The sequence below is a fragment of the Triturus cristatus genome, chromosome 3_1 (genome assembly GCF_964204655.1).
Source record: "Triturus cristatus chromosome 3_1, aTriCri1.1, whole genome shotgun sequence".
In the NCBI taxonomy this organism is placed as follows: domain Eukaryota; kingdom Metazoa; phylum Chordata; class Amphibia; order Caudata; family Salamandridae; genus Triturus; species Triturus cristatus.
In genome coordinates, this window is record NC_140583.1 from 258499608 (window position 1) to 258522293 (window position 22686).

General features: G+C 42.9%; 1 protein-coding gene across 1 annotated transcript in view; it reads right to left on the reverse strand.

The window, feature by feature from the left end:
* Positions 1 to 22686, reverse strand: part of MAN2C1 (mannosidase alpha class 2C member 1) — a 291020-nt gene that overhangs the window by 66727 nt on the left and 201607 nt on the right. Inside the window, exon 19 of the mRNA XM_085643836.1 lies at positions 16176 to 16280. Coding sequence (XP_085499962.1) covers positions 16176 to 16280 — 105 coding nt within the window. The remainder of the gene's footprint in view (positions 1 to 16175; positions 16281 to 22686) is intronic.

Below are 22686 nucleotides of genomic sequence, written 5' to 3' on the forward strand. Positions count from 1 at the left end.
TGAGGGTGTGCGGCACACGGGCATCTTATGTAGTGTTACGACTGGTCTCCTTGAGATCCTAAACTGGAAACCAGATTTGTAATGCCACAGAAACAGGAAATCAACTAGGAAACATAGCAAGCCTGCCCTGACATGAACAGTAGATCCCAATGACTGAGCATGAATATACACCAGTAACTACCTTCCTTCAGATTGTAGGGACCTGGGGTGCATGCATAGCTTCCTAAGGTCTAAACTCTAGAACACTCTTTCAATTCAACTCAGATCCATTCACAGCCATCTTACGTTCATGAAACCAACCAAGACTTAGTTGTAGCCAGAGGTGAACGTCACACTTTAATCGGAACAAATAGTAGCAATACTATGACCTTGTTACCTCACGATACCACATCACACCTCCTAGTAACAGCATGAAATCATCACACTAGTGATCTCATACTTTTAGTGGGAAGACGGCTCAGCTGGAAGCTAGAAATCACAGGTTAAAATCCAGGAAGCGTCCACTCAACTAATAAAGAACCGGTAAAGACCAAACGTGATTGTGAAAAATGCATTGCCATTATCTGGAAATCATGCAGTGAGCCTGTTCTGAGTCAATGGTTAAAGGATCCGTGCAAATGGGTTACGGCAGAAGGTGACATTAGAGACACTGCAAGAAGAGGTTTTAAAAAGGAAGGTGGATTAAATATATGTCCTGTAGCTTGAAACTCTTGACTTTCCATCAGACAGATTACAATTATCATTTGTTATACATCTAACGAGGGAAACATAATATCATGTAACATGATGTGTGTTTTGTTTCCTCAGGAAACTCAGTTTATGGTGAGATACCTCTCTGCTAAACTAAAGTCCTCCCCTTGTGTGCAACCTTATGGGATGACATTTTAGTTATTTTGCAATGCATTCTGCTCTTGAACAGTAAATTAAAGCATTTTAAAAATTATCAATCTAAAATGAACATCACTAGTTAGGTTATAATATCATCATTAACACCCGAGAAACAACAGGTTTAAGTGCGCACATCATAAGGAAATGCTACTCATTTACAATCATAGTCCTCCATCATGGAACTATTCTTTGAGGTCATCAACATGAAAAATCTCCACCTATGTACAGGTTCCATAATCCCTTTTACAAGAGAAAAATTATCAACCTAAAAAGCAAAAACATAAGAAGCTGTTTTTTTAAACAAATGCATATAACTGCAACATCATCTGGACTGTGTTAAGTTTGTTTTCTAAGAAGAGGCAAAATACATTGAGAAATTAAACTAAGTTCATAGAATAAATTTTTAAATGCAAACAGAATGAAAGGAAATATTAGAGAATTGTGCGACATCAACAGCAGCATTAAAGAGCGAGAGAAGAGCAATCCTCTACGAGAGCCAGCAGCTTATTTGTCTCACACTGCTAAACTGTGGCAGTCGAGCCCTCAGTTTATTTTAACACACTGGGAGAATCCTAATCCTTAAATCAATAGCACAGTACAGGAAAGTGGTCTCCTAAAGACTCCAAAGAAGATTGCTTAATAGACAACTAGGATTACTATCAAGTAAATTCACCTTTTCTACAATCTTCATTGATCACCTGAAAACACAAGATTTGCAATTCGACTCCCTTAACTCCACCACCCACAAATTAACAATGAACTAATTAAGACAGCACGCACTGATAGAAGTACAGAACAAACTAGAGATGCAGATTTGCCAATCTCACAAAAGACAACTTTTCTCAACTGAGCTGTAGTAGCAGATTTGCTCCAAGTGAACTGAGCTTTTTGTTTTCCTGGAAGGATATTTGTTAGCAACTGATGGTTGCACACAAAACAATCCATCTCAAATGGGCTCATAATTCAAAAACTGTTGTATGCATTTGTATTCTCTTTTATCTTATCTAAGCGATATCATGAAAGCCCCCACATACACGATTGGAAGAGATATGGCAGAATTAAATGGGAAGTGGGCACTACGTTTGAGAAGGAGAATGGAACCCTCCGGATAACCATCTTAACCTTTGATGGAGCAGGTAAAGCACATTTTTGTATACCTTCTCTATTTGCATAACAAAATACTAATGATGTAACTATTCTAAATATTAACCTGTATTAATTGTTTTAAGTGTTACTACTAATCAACCCTGCACCTTAATAAACACGAATTACACGTGGGACTAAATTGCTAATTGCATGGCTAATAATTCTAATGATTAACTGTGGTACGCATATTAATTGTATGACGTGTTTTGATAGAAATTGCATGATTTTTCTTGCTTTTTAATGGTTTGCGTTCCCGGTATGGTGGAATGGTGAGTATTATTGCTTTAAATGTTGCTATAAGCTAGGAAACTATTAATACATATTGGGATTAGTGTGGGTTTAAACATTAGAATATTAATTTCCGTATGTTAATTACTTTTTATGTTTGTTTTGCTTAAGTTGGCATTCGGGCCTACTAGGCCGCGATATTCAAAATGGAGTTCGGAATTAGCCACCGTCGTGTGAGCGCGATGTCTACTGCGCAGACTCGGATGGCTCTGAAGATCTCCAGGCGACCTCCAGTTTTGGACACTGTGTTCCTCGTCAAGGATAGGAACGTGGAGGATTGCCAGAATTCAGCTAGTGTGAATGACAGAAAAGACAATACGCAACCTGTACTCAGAGGTCCACATGTTGTTACTTCAGGACTTTTCGCATGAGAACTGTACAAACTAACAGATGACATATTCGATTCCCTGAGAACCAAAAGAACCTGGGAACAACGTCCAATATTTCAATTTTTAGGGATTTAGTCAATCAGAACGTTCCGATTCTTATAGAATGTTGCTGAATATCTTAGAATTTACTATAAAATGGGAACTTAGAAGAGGGTATAGGTGTGTGCGTTCCAGGAGTGCGTTTCCGAGATTCCGTTGGTGACTGCTGATCGAATTTGCTTGCACGATCGCTTGGTCCTTTAGATACCTTTGAGACTGTGGTGTGCCGAGCGAAAGAACTTTTCCCGGACTTACTTGGGTATTAGCCTGCATTCAATTGAGAATTTCACCAGAGGGAATTGATTTATGCAGGGCTGACAGATTTTGGAAATGGTCACTGATATCAAAAATTTAGGTAAATATACTTGTATGTCAATTTGTGCCAAATATTCAATGAAATTATGCAGATTTTACTAAATGCTGACTATGCCAATGAAGGTGAATTAATTAGATAAACTAAACATTGATTAACAGAAAATGAGTTTGTGATTCTCTAAATAAGGTATTGGTTAAAGTACCTTCGCTCCCAGCCTGGCATGTCTGTACATGTCCGCTTTTGAGACATGTAAAATTTTTCATGTTGACAATTCATACTTTCCCACTATCTTATTGTGGAAACGATTCATTGACAACATTCTCATCCTCTGGAAGGGAGAGATGACCAAATGCAACGAGTTTTGCACTTGGATTAATACCCTTAATCCATACCTGTATTTCACCAACACGATTTCCAAGAGTGAGATTCCTTTCCTTGATCTTTTGATTAGGTTGGAAGCAGGGATGATCTCCACCACCCTCTATCGAAAACCGACTGACAGAAATAGTCTTCTCCTTTTCAGTAGTCATCACCCCAGGGCATTAAAACACAATCTTCCTGTTGGCCAGTTTCTCCGTATCAGATGGAATTGTAGCACCCTTGGTGACTATAAAAAGGAAGCCAACACGTTGAAACAAGACCTGCTTCAACGTCAATATCCCAAACAAGTGATCAACGATGCCTACAAAAGGGCGCGGAACAACAACCGAGAGGGTTTGTTGGAGGATAGGCTGAGAGAACCAGATTCCACCATCACTTGCGTCACTACTTACACCCCCGATTCCAATCGTCTGAGAAACATCATTCGAAAAAACTGGGGTATTCTCAACACTGGTACATTGAACCTTTCCAAACCCAGATTTGCCTTCAAACGAACAAATAATATAAAGGACATGCTGATACACACTAGACCTAAGCAACACCGTAATATGACACAGAACACTCTCTGGGACTTGCCACCAGTCCGGGGACACTTTCCTTGCGGGTCCTGTTCTGTCTGTCCCCAAGCTAAGGTCACCAAACAGCTTAATCTCACGAACAGTTTCGTGTGACATTTAACTAAACATACCAACTGCAACACAACCAATTGTGTCTATCTGGTGAGATGTGCTTGTAACCTTATCTACATAGGGATGACGACAAGACAAGTGAAGATACGCATGATGGAACATAGAAGCACCTTCAGATGTGCTAAGACCAATACAAAAATGACTACCCACTTTAAAGAAAGACAACACCCTCCCGATTCCTTTGAATGGTGCATTCTTGAAGCACACCCTGGCATGTCGAAGGACGCCCTGTTCCGTTTGGAACAACGTTGGGTCCTGAGATTGTCATCAGATAGGTCAGGACTCAATGAGGATATCCCTTGGAGCATGTTAACCTCCTAATTGAGCGATTCTTATGGTCACTCTTCCTCTTTTTCTGCATTTTCCAGTATATTCCTTATCCACACTTCATCCAGATGAGATGAATTGTTAGTGGGTGTACTTTTTACCTCAACTGATTTTTGCCCTATCCTTTTGTAAATTTTCCCTGACCTGCTTGGTTACTCTGAAAAGGAGGGTAGTTACTTTCTCGAGTTTTCATGCTCTTATCTCCCTTTTGAGTTAAACTATTTGTGTTTAACTGGCCTCTGTAATCGTATCCTAATCTTTTTATCTTTTTGATTCACCAGCGGTTATTGCACAAATGATTTCATATTTATGCGGTGCCTCCCGTGATTCAATTAATATGTGATTGTGGGGGTACCCTTATAATCGGGTTTTACGTAACCTAATCATTGCCTAAACATAGCACCCGCATCTTCGGGATTGCTTCCCTATGAATAGTCCTTTCTCCATTGCGTGACCCAACTTGGGTCATTTCTACCTTTCCAAGATGGCGCGAGGGAACGTACAGTGTTTCAGTTGTTCGACTCCCCCACCCGGAAGCACAGGGGACACGTACTCGACGCCCTGCTTCCATTTATACTCGATTCAGTACACCTTCCGGTTACCAGACTACATGGACCGGTCGATCCGCTAGGGTAGGGTCAACTTTCTGGTTCCACCGATAAACCGTAAGTAACATTTACGCCTCATGATATATATATATATTTTATATTATTTTATTATATTTTTTTGACACACGCGCAAGTTCGACTACATTGAGTGGCACACGGCACTCTTCGGCTTGCAACAGTAAGCGATTTGTACTCTACAATCTTTTTGCTGCTTACTCATGAGTCACTGCCTTTCTGGCATAGCAGACTTATTTACTTAAGGCCTCTGGCCGCCTGGCCAGTACAGTTGCACACCATGCTTCCAGCTCCGCTTTCAGGCGTTGGCGTAACTTTAACGACCCTACGTTATTCTGTGAGTTACCTGACTATCTGGACAAGGACAACAACACGATTGATTACTAAGAGTTTTTAATTTAGGCACTCCTTCTACACAATCCCGAGGTAACCATATTTGCGGATTTAGGTTAGCTTCCCTTTTGAATACTAACATTCTTTTATTATATACCAGAACACTAGATCTCCGTGTCAACGGCGACCGGTACCCTTATGGCCCGGCACGGACTCAACGAGGGTGAGATATATTCTTATGATGTTCTTATCGGTTTTTGTACAACAAAACCTTTATGCCTCACATCTCTCTAGTATAATTAATACTTTGTATTTTTCTAGTTCTTCATCACCTAAGTGTTCCCAGACTGATTGAATTCTGTTTTAATGCATCAGGCATGTCACTGCCCACGGGCCCAATTGCATGTGTTTGATGCACTATCACGAACTGTTGAACCAGCAATATTGGCTTTCAGTGAGATGATTTTACACCGTTTTGCTTTTGATTGTTCTAATGGTTTATATTTCTTACAGGTTAATACTTGCTAATCTTTGTTGATACCAAGGTACCCCCACATTTTTTAGGGTGCTGTAAAGGTGGCCGCTTTCCAATGGCTGTGTTGGGTGACCACCACCAAAAAATGTGTAGGTAGTACTAAACTAGGTCCTGAGGAATTGCCATCAAGTTTGATAACAAGGCAAGAAACATGCCGACCTCTTTTTAAGCGTATCAAAGCACAACATTAGGTGACGATACGCGATTTTTTCATTTTAATTAGAGAAGTAGCCAACCTTATTAAAATATTTTTTGATTGGACTATTTTTCTCTATTTTAACATCACTTTACACTTCACATTCACCTACACTAGGACCCTCACTCGCACTTCATTTGTCGGCTCTGGAATAAAGATCTCCGTGAAGTAGACCCCATCACGGGTGCCTGATCGGGCACTGCAGCGCAGGGCCCGAGTAGGAGCAGACCCGATGATGAAGCAAGACACCTACTTGTCAGGTGTGTGAGGGTCTTTTTCCAACAAGGAGATTGCTCTCCTGTGTTTCATTAGGTTCAACCTTACAGTTATTACATGGCAATTTTTGTTTTCTGTTAGGAACTTCATACTTCGTGTTCTCACTCTAAATCACCATCAACCAGTCCAACTAATTGGTCCTTAGACCAAGTGGTGGAGTGCCTTGATGTTACAGTTAGGATTCTATAGGTACTAATGTAAATAATATATATATTGTAAAGAATTTTCCTCCTATAGGTAATAAGGTACCCCCCACTTGTCCAGCACTTTTGTCCTCCTGTGTGCAGATTCGGAGTGAGACGTATGGTGTTATGGGCCCCACCAATGAATGAGTGTATGAATGAATAAGCATGATGACGGGTCTGTGACGCAGGGATGATATGTAAATTAGCACTTTCCGCGGGTGCAGTTTTCCTTCTGAAAGGTTTCTTGTGAGATTCTGCTTAAGGAGTCACCCTTCCACATTTTGACCACCTGGAAGATGCTCAGCTGTAATCATGGTTATCGAGCTAACATTCTCTCCCAGTTGGTTTGGACTTCGATCTACAGGGTCCCAAACATTGTACCATCAGAACTACTCTTTGATTGTTCCATTGCTGCTGCGTTGTCTATCTAGTCAAGGGCAGAACTGCCGTCAAAGATGAGTACATGGACTTTAAAGTCAGATGAGAAACTTAATGACACAAGACGTTCTGGTGTTGGAGCTGTTCCATGTGTGATCCTTGTTTAATTGGGGAAGCACCTATCACTATTGCATGCAGAGATAAAGTAAAGTAGAAATAAGTCCTTTTGTTGATTTTTTGGATTGCATCATCACAGGAGCGATTGTAGGGTTACTGGAGATCAAATGAGCTTGTCATCTCAGCCTTGGCTCAACTGGTTCTCCAGAAACTCATGTAGAATTCTTATACATAGACTGCCATTTAGTATTGCAACATAATCTTATTACTATTGCATTGTACTGTATTGTGGCATTTTTATAGCACTTTCCTATCTATTTTTGATGCAAAATGAAAGTAGTCAATGCCATTCAGCCCAGTAGCGTAGATACCTAACATAATGTAGAATAAGGATTTGAATGAAGGAATATTCACTGTTTACCAGGATAGCTCCAAGAAGGTGGATGTTTTCATAATGGAATAGGAGTACACAAGAGGAGGTTTACCTGGAGTGAGAGATGTTGCATTACTTTAGGTCTGAAGTCTCTTTGACATAAAGAAGTACTTATTAAGTGTTCACTTATGGGTTAATAAGTGTTCATAGCATGTGTAACTGCAGATCATATGCTGTGCACACTCATGTCATCAAGGATCAGAATATTAAAAGTTATTTTTTTCAAAGAAGGAGTTTCTGTTTTGAGAGGACAGATAAATCCCCTGATACCAACAATACACTAGCACTCACACTCCACCTCAGATTGTGTTTTCGTTGCCAATGGACTTGAACATGCTTTGAGTTTTCCATCATCATTGCAAATCGAAATACTTCAAGGCTGAACCACCAGGAGGATAAGGATTGACATGACTGACTGTAATGTCATTCACAGAGACAAACAATCAGGAGCAGGCTGCATGAGACTTATTAGTTTTAGGGATGAGATTCTGGAGAATACATCATATGAGTTTTGACCTTCTTGCAAGACCAGCACTAGGTCTATAACCTCCGTTTACTCACAGACCGAATCAATATTGACTGTTTCGTGTGCAATGCCTTTTGGTCCTAGAAAACTATCCAGCACTGACAAGACAGTGGGTGGGTGCCTTATTCCGAGATGCAGTACCAGGACACTACTAGGTGGCTGAGTGGCCCGGAGGAGCAAGGAGGCACCAAGGAGGTCAAGGGCTTATAGTCTGCTGACAAAACTTGAGATTGGTCTATTACACCACAGGAACAAAGGGAGTAGAGTCCATTTTTATATCTGCAGAAAACGCCAACTCAGGAGAAGCTGAATCACTAGGACCTCTGACAAAACTCACACCATGGACAAAGACTACATCATGAGTCTCAAGAGTCAACACTGAGGACTGACCACAACACCTCTGGCCTCAAAACAATACAGCACCTCACTCTGAGGCTCCACCATGTGACGATCGATGTTGTACGTAGCCTTGACTCCATAGAGAGGACTGGCCATGTAAGCGCCATGTCTTGTCCAAAGACCCAGTCTGGAAAAGGCTTGGCAGTCTGCACCACTCACAGTATTCAAGAGAAGTTGACAAACGCACCCTCAACAACAGAGGAAGTCCAAGGTTGAGGGAAAGATTCTTGAAGCCAAGAGTCCATAGTGCTTCAATGTTGAAACTGGCATCAAAGCCAAGCAACTCTTCAGCATTCGGCACACAAGTGCTTGGCCGGACAGGATGCCAGATGTTAAGCAAAGAACAATACACATTGATCCAGACATGGATGATATCATTGCCAGACTACGATAAGATACATCATTCGTCCCTGAAAACTCAGACATTTGAGTAGGCCATTTCCGAAGAGATTAGACATTTTCCAAAACGTAAGAAAATAAAGCCTGACACTGCAACTACCTTACCACCACCAATTTAACCACAGTCAGTACATATTCGGACTCTGACGAGGACCCTTCCTATGAACCATCACACACATATACCAGGAGCTAGGCCAACTGACCAACATGATGATGCATGGAATGACCACAAAGTAGGCACTCAAAATGACACAGCCTTAGAGCAATAACCAGTTAAAGCCTTCCCACATGATAACACTTCTCTTTTCTATGCGGTCACTGTTTAGATTGCAGCACAAGAGAGGGCTTCCCTTCATGTATAAGTCGAACAAGATGACTTTCTAATACAGACTTTATCAAACACTGCGAACAACACCCAGTTTTCACCAATGTTAAAGTGTTGCACAGATAAATTTAAGGACACTGCAGGCTAAGGTAGTTACACCATATGTCAAGAAAAAGTTCAAACCACCACCACAAGACCAGCTTTCTATCTGTGAGCATGTGCGTCCTGACTCTAGGTGGTACATACTACTAGGAAAAGGCTATTATGCAGGAATCGGGCAACATCCTGTCTCTGATAAAGAAAGAAGGAAGATCGATTTGGAAGAGAAGCAGTCTGCATTAGGGTCTTCTATAGAGTGGTGCATAGCTAATTCCACTGGCCAATTAGCTAGATTTGACTGGAGTAAATAGAACAAAATAGAGGCACCATCTTCCTAACAGCTATAAGAGATTAAAAGATGTCATGTCAAATTATATTCTGTATTAGCAAAGGTGTGCCGAAGATGCAGCAGACACAGCTTCAAGTAAATACCAGCATCTTGTTGCACTGACAAGCCTGATGCAAAGTTTTGGGACCCACCCGGAAGTCCGGCAGCACTGCATTGGACTGCTATTTGATGGCCAACATTTCTTTGGCCCACAAATCTATGACATGTTAGCAAAAATTTCAAAAAGACAGAGACAGAGCAAAAACTAGAGATGTCATCCAACACCACCACCAAAGAGCAAGATTTTGAAGAACTCAAACTCCGCCCCCAACAATAGCAAGATGTAGAGGAAGTTAATCGGCATGTCTGCAGTCCTTTCCTGAAGCACAACTTCAAACCAGATAGGGGCCGTATGCCACGGAGAATTTCACTGTAATGGACATACAAGGACGGGAGGCTCACAAGAAATACACGCCTCTGTCACAAAGCAATAATTTTCCCTGCACCTCCCTGACTATCCAACTCATGTTGTGGGAAAGCTTATACCTGCTGTGTTTAGAGACCATATGCTCAGATAAGTCTGTATTCTCCATCGCTCACAGCTGTTGCTTGGAGTTTCACATCATCCCTTCAAATCTGCTGCCATGCTCCTACAAAATCAAAAAAGGACCATCTGAAAATCTTCATAGGTACAGCCACATCCACCAAATGAGGCTATTTATATATAATGTGAACACCTCAAGATGTGATCACAGTTCTAGCAATGGGGGGGGGACTAAATGGTGTTGCTGAATCTGGTGTCTACACACCAGCGGCTGCTCGCCGAGGGAGTGCTGTTGGGCGGTGGGGCAGGGCAGGGTCGGGGGTAGTGGAGTCCGACATACGACGGACAGGAGTAAGGTAAGTAATGAAATAAATAAAAAATGTGCCTTCTGAATGTTAACACCAATACCCATGTCACTAGCCTGGCAGATGTCCAGGTTAGGGCCTCTGCATGACAAACCAGTGGTAGCAGCCTTAACTCTGGTGGATTGGGTTCTCACACCATCCGTAGGCAGCTTTTTGGCCAATGTGTACCAGAACATAATGCAAAGGACTATCCACCTGAACAGGGTCCTTTTCTGAACAACCTTTTCTTTCTTCAGTCTAGGGAGCCACGAAAAAGCTGATCATTCATATGTTGGTCCTTGGTCCAATTAATGTAAGGGTTTGAAGCTCTTTTTGAGGTCACACCAATGGAGCCTTTACTTGTGCCCATTATAAGGTCTTGCTGAGCTATAAACAAAACAAACAATGAAACATCCAACAGTTTGGCTTCCAAAGAGTCTGTTTTGTGAACTCCACACCAGACCACAAACTTGTGCCAGCTCTCGGTGTTAAATGCACTTTGTAGACTGATTCCTGGCATCAAGAATGATGTCCACAACCTCCAGTGTTAGAATAATCTCCTGGACTTGTTACAATGAAGGAAGCCTCTGCAAAGGAGTGAGGTGAGACTTCTTCTTAATTGATTGTGAATCCCAAGGCTGTCAGGAGGTTTCTTTCTTCTTCAGTTATGTTACAGTGATGTAATTCACAGTGATATGTTCCTTTTGGGAATGCTATGGATGGAACTGTGGGAAGAAACTGGGAAGGTAGTTACATATTAGGAAACGGGAGGATGTGTTGTGAAGCTGGAATTTCTCAGTTTAGACTGAATCTTATTTACTGATTGAATTAGTGCCTCCGGACTCAGCATCGATATTGAATTTTACTTATTCACCTGTAGGTAGAATTCGGCTGACTGGTGACCTAGTCTTCAGCAGCCAGTGGTCGGGGTTGGCAAAAACGTGTATCCCAAGCTCTGAAGATGGGCAGTGGCTACCCTTATAACTCATGAAAACCCGAGGAGTACTGGTGAGGCAGAAGTGGAGCACAGCAAACTGAAAATTCTTCTGGTCTACCTTGAACCACAGGTAATGTCTGAGGGACTGCAGGATGGGTCTATGAAAATATGTGACTTGCAGGTCCAGGGCCCCCATGCAGCAGCCCGGATCCACAGCAGATAGAGGAAGAAAATTAAAGGTTGGCCAAAGACCTACATCCTTTTTCCGCACGAGGAAATAGTGGAGTAAAACCCTTCTCTATTTTTGAGTACGGGACCATCTTGATGGCTCCTTTGGACAGGAAAGATTGTACCTCCCACATTAAAATTAACAGGGGCTCCTACCACAGAGTTTGCTGAGACTCTAGTCACCCTAAAGCATTCCAGGCTGAATCAGGTTTGTCACCGAACAGACATGGGTCATCCAAAGGCATATCCATAAGGGAGGCCTGTACATCGCCTGAGAAACCTGTGGATCACATCCACATATGGCGACGGAGCATCACACGGGTATCAGCCGCTCGTCCCAGACAATCAGTGGTATCAAGGCCAGAACATATCACATATTTAGAGGCATTCTGCATCCTCCATTGCCCACGGTCGTCATCTCTGAGTGGTGGCAAGCTCTGATCAGGGTCCAAGCCAAAAAGACAGTGCAGCCTCTGAGGACACCTCCGCGGTAGTGGAAGCATAGGGTCATACTCTGGCTCAATGGCAACTGAGTGTGCTGGAGCAGATTCGGAGCATGACATCGGTTGGGGCCAAGCTGATTTCAGTTCGGGGTCAGACATCGTGGACAGTACTGGATTCTTCTCTGGCATTGATAAAGAAGGGACAGGCGCCAGTCACAGAGACAGTGTGGAAGTCTGCAGTGGAGTCGGTTTGGAACCTGTGACAGGTCCAAGAGGTTCAGACAGTGCTGAGGATGAAATAGCCGGCGGATCCTTGGGGGCTAAAGGCGAACCTGAGAGAGCCAGAAGAGTGGCAAACATATGCAGCATGACTTCCATAAAGGCCTCAACTTACTGTCACATTGCCAATGGTTCATGGAACTCGAGAAGCATCGGATTCAACTCAGAAATCAACTCTTCAATTTGAGATAGGGAGACAAATTGATTAGCATCTTTACACTGTTGCAACTTCTCTTTTGATAGAGAGTGGCAAGATGGGGACAAATTCCACTTCGCTTCCTTATGCTTTTGCTTGGACTTCGTCTTACCAGAGGACTTTGACTGCAAAGATGACGTCTTGAAAGCAGGAGTGAGTCCACCCCTTGACTTGGAGCGGGAGCAGGACTTATGAAGGTCCTGTGACTTCTTCCTGTGTTCTAAAATGTACAGATTAGCAATCCTGGATCACCTTTGGGTGCATGAAGGCACACTGAGAGTATGACTTGGAGTCGCACTCCAAACTCAAGCAACAAAGAGACATCAGGCAGGTCTGTGACAGACATCTGTTTTCTGCAGTTACGACATCGTTTAAAGCCTGTAGTTTTAGAGGCACATGAAACCGCTTGGTAAAAGCGCGCTTAATAAATGCTTTTAAATTCAAATTCAAATTCAAATTCACTTAAATGCCAGATTTCGTTTTAGAGGTCATTGAAAACTGACAAAAAAAGGGAGTGGTGCTCTGGATCCACACTCAAATGCACGCAAAGATAGAAACAGACATCGCCAAGCAGGAGTGGTGCTTATATGCGGCTCTGCTCCGCCACTTACAGGGCAGAACGAAGTCTATGCAGAGCAACATAGCACCACCTAGTGATGCATGTTAGCACTGAGACAAAAACTTTCTGGTCTGTCATCAGGGGAATATTCTAAAGTTGAGGATTCTACAGTTAGATGTAGTCATCAGAATTGTTAAGTAGAATTCAAATACTCCTTAAGTGTCACACTTTGGGCACAATCAAAAAGCAAGTAAGGAGTCACAGTTGCATTCAAAGGAAACATTTAATTGACAGATGTTTGTAAGGCTGCCACATGGCCTTCTATACAAGCATTCGCAAAATGCTACTGTGTGGACATTCAAGCCAGTCTAGATGTGGTAGTTGTAAAACTGTACTAAAAACTATGCTGTCTTCCACTCAGAAACCACCACATTAGATGTTTTGCGACTGTTTCTTAGTCTTTGTGCAGCACATGATTGCCAGTTATACATGCTTCAAACTAAAGACATTACTTATCTGTAATCTGTGTGTTTGGAGCCTGCATTGCTGTAGAATCACTTGCGCCCTACCCACTTCTTCAGATCTTGGCATGGTATAATATGTCTGGACACATTCTAAATGTACATTCATGTTACGCTTTTGGAGGCTTCCTCCAGTACGTAGGTACGTAAATGCTATTTCACTTTGCTTCGGCACACACACACTTATCCTTGGGAGGGGGGGGGGCGCAATCTGAGGTAGAGTCTGTAACCTAATGCATTATGGGGTTCAGGGGCAGCATCACTAGTCATTCATCTGAAACCAAAGGTACTTCTTCAAAGAAAAACAGCTTGTAATGTTCCAAACCCAACACTAGGTGTCAGACATGTGTACAGCATGTGATTCTACAGCACTACAAGCTGCAAACTGAGTTTTCAGGTAAATAATATTGCACATCTTTTTCTTCCTGAGATGCAAAGTCATCACCACGATGCATGTGGAGAAGAGTTTTGGTGTTTATTTGAGGTCAAAGGTTAGAACTGTTTTATTGGTCCTTGCTAATCATAAACCACAGAAACCTTCAATGGTTATCTAAAGTGCTATGTGAAAATGCACACCCTGAATACCAGATGCACACATCCAGATCCCTTGATGAAGTTGAGGGTTTCTCTGGTGAACCACAAGCATCCATGAACTTTTAGGTTTTCATGAATTTGTTTGTAAATCCAGAACTGATGAGTACTCTTCAATTGGACAATACTTTCATATCAGAAAAAAGCAAGAATAGATTATCTTGCCTTTGTTGAATGAAAACTGCATATGGATTTCTTGCAGTCAAATTTGATGGTAAAAGATAGTCTTTGTAAGTGGATTAGAAAGGCAAAGTAACTTGAACCCCATCGCATAGTCATTTTACACAATATTCAACGCTCCATCTTTTACCTTTTGTAATTCTGCGACCCTCTGTCTAATGCCTTGTAAAGTTTTCTCCTCTGATATGGTTGCCGGAAGAGGGGGGAGAAAGAATCATCATTGTTTTGTGTTGGAAGGGGTGTTCTTTACTCTCGTGAATAGCTGATGAGTACTTTTCTTTGCGCTTCCGCCATCCTTGGCCGGCATGTCCATAGTACGGATCTAGTTAGAAACCCTGAGGGTACTTTTTGAGTATATAAGCACCACATCTTCACTAGGCAAACCAGAAGAGAACGACTTCCATTCTGACACGAGATGCTGAGGTCCCTGCATGCAGACACTCCAGGACGAGGTCCTTTGCTCTCCCATATAAGGTAATGGAGTCGGCTCCATCCTAAGGGGATTCTTGGCTCTACACCTACATACATGCTAGGTACACTTAGGTAGATCTAGTTAGGGTTTGCATCGTGGGGTACGCATTATTATTGAAATGTATCTATATGCCTGCATATATTCATTGTTTTAGCACTATGCTAGAATTATACCTTTTCTTTACTCTGCTGGTGCTTATAACCGTATATATCTGCTTCTGTCTCATGGTTGTAGCATAACACGTATTTTGTACTAGAATGACGCTGGTTCAATAAATACTTATAAACGTCACCACCGTTTATTCTGTATATCTCTCTGAGACAGAGTGAGCACGAGTGTCTGAGCGAAAAGTACTGTACTATTTCCACGATCCCCGAGTGGTCAGGGTGGTCATGTTTGATAGTTGCCAGAAGCTATTCACTCCTTGGTACGATGAGCTCATAGTAGCACTGTGAGCTAGCTGGTCTACAGACTAACATATCCTCTGGGGGTGTCTGGAATCAGTATGGACACAAATCCCTTATTTTATGTTGTCTAAACGCGCAGATCCTATATAGGTTAGTAGGAACTACACAACACTCTCACATGCAGTGCACAGCAGAGGGGGTAAGAGGATTACAGTGCAGTGCCTCCCTCAAAAATTATAAATCCCATCCACACGATCAGTAGGTGCCATGGAAGAGAGGCAAAACGCACAAAGAATGGTTCTTTCACTCAAGAGGTGTGACACCTGGGAAGTGCAAAGGAGAGTTGTCGGCAAGTGCTACAGATGAAACACAACTCACTGTGGGAGGAATAAAAGAGCTTTGATCCAAAATAGCAGAGAGGGCAAGCGACATGGAGAGTCCTGTGAGGGCTCTGGAAGGGAACGGTCAAGGGTCAACAGACAAGGTGGCAGGCACAGGATGGGAACAAGTCATCAAGCAGGCTTCAGGTGTTGGAATAACTAGCTAAATAATCTAGTACTATTTTTCTAATGAAATGAGACAAAGGTTTCTTCAGCAACACCTCATTTGAAACTTTAAAATAAGGCAATTTGAAGAACGGAGTTTCCCCACCCTCTTCCCTGTGCCATGTAACACCCAGGTTTCTGGCTCTTCTCACCACCTCCTTTCCCCACCCTAGAATACTAAACATGTTTGTGTAATCTGATGTGTAAAAGACATTTAATGGGATGTCTAAGTTCGGACTCTTAGCAGTAGACATAAATAGATGGTAATATCCTACTTATCATGCTGTGTTGCTCTGACTGTTCTGGTTCAGTACCTTGTTTCAAGGTGATAGTCCATCACATCCCAGGCATCCCAATACAGGGGAACATCATCGAAGATTACAAACTCATTCCCATAGCAACCTTCTGTGATGGCTTCTCTGAAACAAGAAACAGTTGATCAGTGGATCTTCCACACCATATAGAAGATGCCTCCTTGTGAAACACAACTGGTACAAGCAAATCATGCTCTTGACAGGCTTTGCCTACTGTTAACATGTTTCATGCAATACAAAATAAATCACAAAAGGAAGAGACACAAAGAAAAAGGTAGCTGATTTCAGTTCTGTGGATAGATTTTCCCAAATATGCTGTCTTTATGATCTGTGTTCAGTGCTGTGATTGGTGTAGTGCCACAAAATGATTTCACTTTGTATGTGCTGCATTCAATTCTGTGATAGATTCAATGCCACAAGTGGTTTCTTGTTTTGTTTCAATTACATTCGGTAAAAGGATTACTGCTGCTACACTTAATCTGTGACTTGCTGACTAACGTAGAATGATTTCTAGTTTTCTGGGCTTCATCAGTGAGGTGCAGTTAGCTAGAGTGCTATGGTACAGTGAACACAGGAATCACATCTTGGTATACCCGTCACACATAGAATGACCTACAAAAAAAAAAGGATACATGGACCGTTTTAATTATTCTAAGCCACTGCTAATTAGGACTGAACTATTCCCACTGGCATATGGCCAAATCTTATTTGCATATGTCTGGTCTCAGTCTGCAGGGACACAGTAGGCCAAAAAGATGGGCTGAGATGACGTATTAGTAATTACCTAAGGCTGAGATCAATTAAAAAATTGCCCTTTTTTTTCTAAACCAGATAAACTTAATATTTAGGTTAAGGTCCTTCAATCACCAGCTACTTAAGTGCTTTCCTTTTATCTAAAACTGGGTAGAGTTCTAGAATATGTGCCAACTATTAATTTGGCGCGTCTGGGCCAGGTTCTAAATTGCTAGTGTTCACCCATTACAGATCCAGCTGATCCAAGCTTTTATTTTTTTATAAATCTTTTTATTAAACATAGATCGGTGAGTGGTACATTACAGAAGTCCAAACAATTGACACTTCACAATAAGCATGAATGGATGGACATACCGACTATACATAAGAGAGGAACATCACGAAGAAATAGGGTTATCATGATCTACGTTTCGAGTTGCTGTACAGATCTCTCCTCTATAGATATTCCATGGGCTCCAGACATGGTACCACTTTTTTGGACACCCCCTTGCCAAATACACTGTCCTTTCTCTGAACATGCACCAATCGAGGTTTCTTTCCCAGGCTTCTAATGTGGGTGGATGTGCTGCCCCCCAGAGTTGATCGATGTTTCTTTTTGCCAGCATGAACCCAAGAGTGGCCCATTGCGTCTGGGAAACGTTTAAATCTGTGGGCTCCCAAACGTTTAGGAGGCATCGTCTCGCCTCTGGACGTGGGGAGACATGTAACACCTCATTGATTGTGTTGTGTACTTGGCGCCAATAAGAGCTGATATGTGTGCATTCTCAGATAGTGTGCATAAACGTTCCGGTAAGGCCGCACCGCTTTTTACATTCCCCTGTATCAGACCACCCCATGTGCATTAACCTAGGTCCCGTTATGTAGACTCTGTGAAGGATCTTAAGCTGAACCAATCGCAAACGTGACGGAATAGCTACCACTCTAGGGGAAGTCACTGCTGCTTGCCAGTCCTCATCGTCCAGCTCCAGCCCGTCATGTGCCCACTTATGTCGTAGTGTCAGGAGAGGATTCGTCGTGTGGTTAGTTTTTTGTAAATTCAGGATATTGTTTTTTCAGGGAGGTGACCGTCTAGGATTCTATCTTCCAGGGGAGATGCCTCTGGGGGTTTTATGACCTGAATATAACGAAAAAATTCTGTGTCTGCTAATTCATATTCACTCTGGAGCATGCTGAAGGACTTGATCCCCTCTTTTCCCCACATATCTTTAATAGCGGAGATACCGATAAGATCCCATTTGTCGAATCCCTTCGTTTTCCAAAGGTCTCCCAGTTTCTCTGAATCCCAAAGGGGGGTGGCCAATGTTAATTTATGTCTCCAACCGAGAGAGGTAGTGGCGTCGTGCCATATTTGAACTGAGTGTTTCGTAGGGCCCGTTAGTTTGAATCGTTTAGGTCGGGAGTATAGTGCCCTACTATAGGCGCCACCCGGAAGGAGCCATCTGTCCATGGCGTATCCCGGGTCATCCGCATGGCCATACGTGCCATGATTAATGGCTGCTAACTGGGACGCCCAGTAGTACTTTTTGATATCGGGGAGGCTAATGCCCCCATCATACCAGTTTAGTGTTCATTTACTCAGAGCAATTCGAGCCCTGCCATCCCATAATAGGTCCCTCTGCAGGCCCTCAACCTCTTTAAAATAGCTGGCTGGAACTGGATCTAATGTGTTTTGCAGGACATATAAAAAACGTGGCAGCGCCATCATTTTAAATAGCATAGCTCTGTCCAGTAGTGAAATTGGGAGTGTCTTCCAGTTAGTGATATCCGTTTTGAGTCTACGAAGAGGGGGAAGAAGATTTTGGGCATAACGAACTGAGGGGTCTAATGAAACAAAAATCCCCAAATATTTGAATCCAACCGAATTTATTTGTGTGGGGCAATTCGGGGTGGGAGGAGGAAGGGGGGTCTCCCCTCAATACAAACAATAATGATTTTCCCCAATTGATGGAAAGTCCAGAGAACCTACCGAAGACTGTAAGAATCTCCAGTACTACCGTAAGAGATTTTCTAGGGGAGGCCAAATAGAGTAATATATTGTCTGCGTACAGAGATATACGGTCCTCCCACCTGGGGGACCATCACAGACCCCTTATCATTGGATCCCAACGTAAACAAGTGGCAAGTGGCTCCAAGGCCAGGGAGAAAAGAAGGGGGGAACAGCAGGCAACCCTGCCGAGTACCTTGACTGAGTGAAAATGGGGCCGATACTTTGTTGTTGACCACCACTTGAGCCAGTGGTTCAGAATATAAAAGACGAACCCACTGAATATACTCCGGTCCAAATCCCAGCTTCACCAAGACTGCCCAGAGGTAGGGCCATTCGATGGTATCAAAGGCCATGGTCGTGTCTAACGACACAATCACAGCTGGCTCTCGTAGGGTATGGGCTCGGTCTATAACTCCGTGAACCCTGCGTAGGTTTAGGGCCGTATTTCTATGGGGCATAAACCCGGATTGATCTGGGTGTACCAAACCACTGATCACTTTTACCAATCGGGTAGCTAAAAGCTTGGCTAAAATCTTGGGTTCTGCGTTTAAAAGAGAGATGGGTCGATATGAGGCGCAGTCCGTTTTGTCCTTTCCCTCTTTATGGATGGTGACGATAGTGGCTATCCTCTGTTCCCGGGGTAGCGTTCCCACTCCCCGAGATTCTTCATACATAGACTTTAGATAGGGGACAGCTGATCCAAACTTAAAAGCTTGAAACTTCCTTAGTTGAGACGGTGCAAACAAGTTTTCTTGCCCGTTTTCTCAGTTACTCGGCATCAGAATTGAAGCAGTTGCAGGGGAATTGGTCCATTGAACATGAGACCCGGGCCAAACTTGACGGAGTAGGGATCCTGACACATAGGGACACTCATTCAGAAATCTCCCTGTCATCCTGGGGTCGAGGTTCTGCCGTCAATGATATGGTCCCACCATCCTCAGTAACTCCCGAACAACAGGTGGTGAGGGAACGTACAATCCGTTATCTGAACCCTGGTTCAACGGTAAAACACCAGCTCGAAATCTTTTAGCTTGTCGACTCAGATAAACCCGACGTCCTCCTCCTCTCTGAAACATGGCTTACCGCGGAGTCTGTCCCCGATATCTTAGCAGCAGTGCCTGATAACTATTATATCCTTCAGGCTAACAGGTCCTCGGGTAAACCCGAAGGAGGGGTCGCGATCATTATCCATCAGAAACTCCAGTTCACTTCATTAGGGATCACAGGTATCCTCTCAGTCAACAGCTTAATACTCAAATTTGAATCTCCCTTGTCCTCTTTTATTTGCGCTTTAATTTATAGACCCCCTCATCACATGCCCACATTTCCTCAATTGCTGGGCAATATGATCTCCCACTTAGCCATCAACAATGCCAGAGTCCTTATAATCTGAGATTTTAATTATTGGCCTAGTGATACATGGAAAAGCGCTGACTCTATAGAATTTACTGATCTCTTTTTGGGAATGAATTGCACCCAGCATGTGAACGCAGCCACTCACATAAAGGGGCATATTTTAGACCAACTCTGGACATCTAATTTGGAAATTTCCAAGTTTTTAATTTCTCCATGTACATGGTCGGACCATTATCTCATTACATTCACGATTTCCAGTATTTCCTTTACTAAAAACTTATTAACAAGCAATCATTTGGTCAGAAACTGGAACTGTGCTAATATTGGGGAATTTTGTTCCTTACTAACTGCCACAGCTCCTATTGCACAAGAGTCTCTCCACATCCAGGAAAATACATCAAGACGTGGCTGGAACTTGCTAGTGAGAACATTGCCCCCCTCAAGAAAATTAAGATTATGCGTCCCCATGACGCCCAACGATGGTTCTCTAACAATTTAAAATTAAAGAAACTAGCCTTAAGGCAAGCTGAACGTAGCTGGAGATGCGATTACTCCTCGGACAAAAAGGCTTTTTATGTAGTACTGCTTAAAGAATATAAAAATGCCATCCTTCAGACTAAGACTGAATATTTTTCCACAAAAATCATAAATTCAGCGAACAAGTCCAAGGATATTTTCTCCATAGTTAACAAACTTGCCAAACCGGTTAGGGTCATGGCAAAACCTGTCCCTTCACAATCTTTATGCGACTCTCTCAATTTCTACTTCATTGAGAAAATCACCACGATTAAGGCCAGTATTCCTTCTCCCATCTCTTCTATGGCCTTCTCAGTCTTATGTAAAAACTCACTTTTACTCAATCAAATCCCCCCCATCTCAAAGGAAAACTTTTTTGCTCTTCTTAGTAAAGTCGGCTCTGGCTCCCCCACCGATTGCTGCCCTCCTCACATTTTACGTGAAGCATTGCTTAGTTGCTCAGACCCTCCTCTCGAACTTCTTAACAATTCTGTTAAACTTGGTATTGTCCCCAACTCCTTCAAAAGTGCTGAAATTGTTCCGATTCTGAAGAAGCCCAACTCTGATCCCCTGGTTCTTAGTAATTATCGCCCTATTTCGCTGCTGTCTTACCTAGTAAAAATTTTGGAAGCTCATGTAGCGAATTGTCTTAGTTCTTTCATTGAACACTCCCACTCCCTGGACCCTCATCAGCCAGGATTTAGACCTGCTCATTCAACTGAATCAGTCATCCTCGCAGTTATGGATGAGCTCAGAAGAGGGGCTGACAAGAGCCTCACTCAGGCCTTGGTACTGCTTGACTTATCAGCCGCTTTTGACATGGTCGATCATGGGCTCCTGATCGACCGTGTCAGCGGCGCCGGGATCCAGGGTCTGGCGCTGAAGTGGATTTCCTCCTTCCTTAGCAACCACTTTCAGGCAGTCCGCCTGGCCAATTTCTCATCCAAAAAAATGAAACTGACCTGTGGGGTTCCTCAGGGGTCTTCCCTGTTGCCCCTTCTTTTCAATCTATATTTATTACCTTTGATCCGGTCACTACGTGAAAGAATGGTTGAAACATTTAACTATGCTGACGACTTGCAGTTGGTGTTTGATATCAACTCTTCCACTTTCTCAGTGTTCAATTTTCAGTCTACCATGAGCTTTATCAGTAATTGGATGAATGACAGTCAATTGAAACTGAATCCCGATAAAACTGAGCTCATTTTGACAGGAGGACCAGTTAACCCGTGGAACTCTAGTTTTTGGCCTCCATTTCTGGGTAATTACCCAATTCCAGCTGGCTCTGTTAAGAGCCTGGGGATTGTGATCAGTAGCGATCTGTCCATGAGAGCACAGATTGGTTCTGTGATCTCTGCCTGTTTTTTCCATCTGCGCAGAATCCGAAAGATCAGCAGATTACGGACCACTGAGGCCTGGACTCTGGTTGTTCTAGCTTTGGTAATGTTGCATATTGATTACGCCAACTCATTATATGTTGGTATTCCAGCATACCAATTACACAGTTTGCAGTTGGTGCAAAACCACGCGGTAAGGTTATTCGCCCAGTCAACATCACATCAAGCCTCTGATGAAGAGTTTACATTGGCTTCCAGTGGCCAAACGCTGCGCCTTTAAACTGGGCTGTACCATCTTTAAAGCCCTTGCTGGGAACGGCCCAGCCTTTATTTCTTCAAGGATCCAGCGTTTCCCTTCCCAAGAATTACGCTCTTCCAATCTAAACCTACAGTCCACTATGCCATTCCAACGCAAAAAGCATGGAGGGCTCAGATTTGCGGTTCTGGCCCCGCAATTTTGGAACTCGCTTCCCGTGGAAGTGAGGGTGGCGACCCCCTACTCAGTTCAGGAAAAAGCTTAAAACCTGGTTATTTTCCCAAGCATATCAGTAAGGTAATTGCC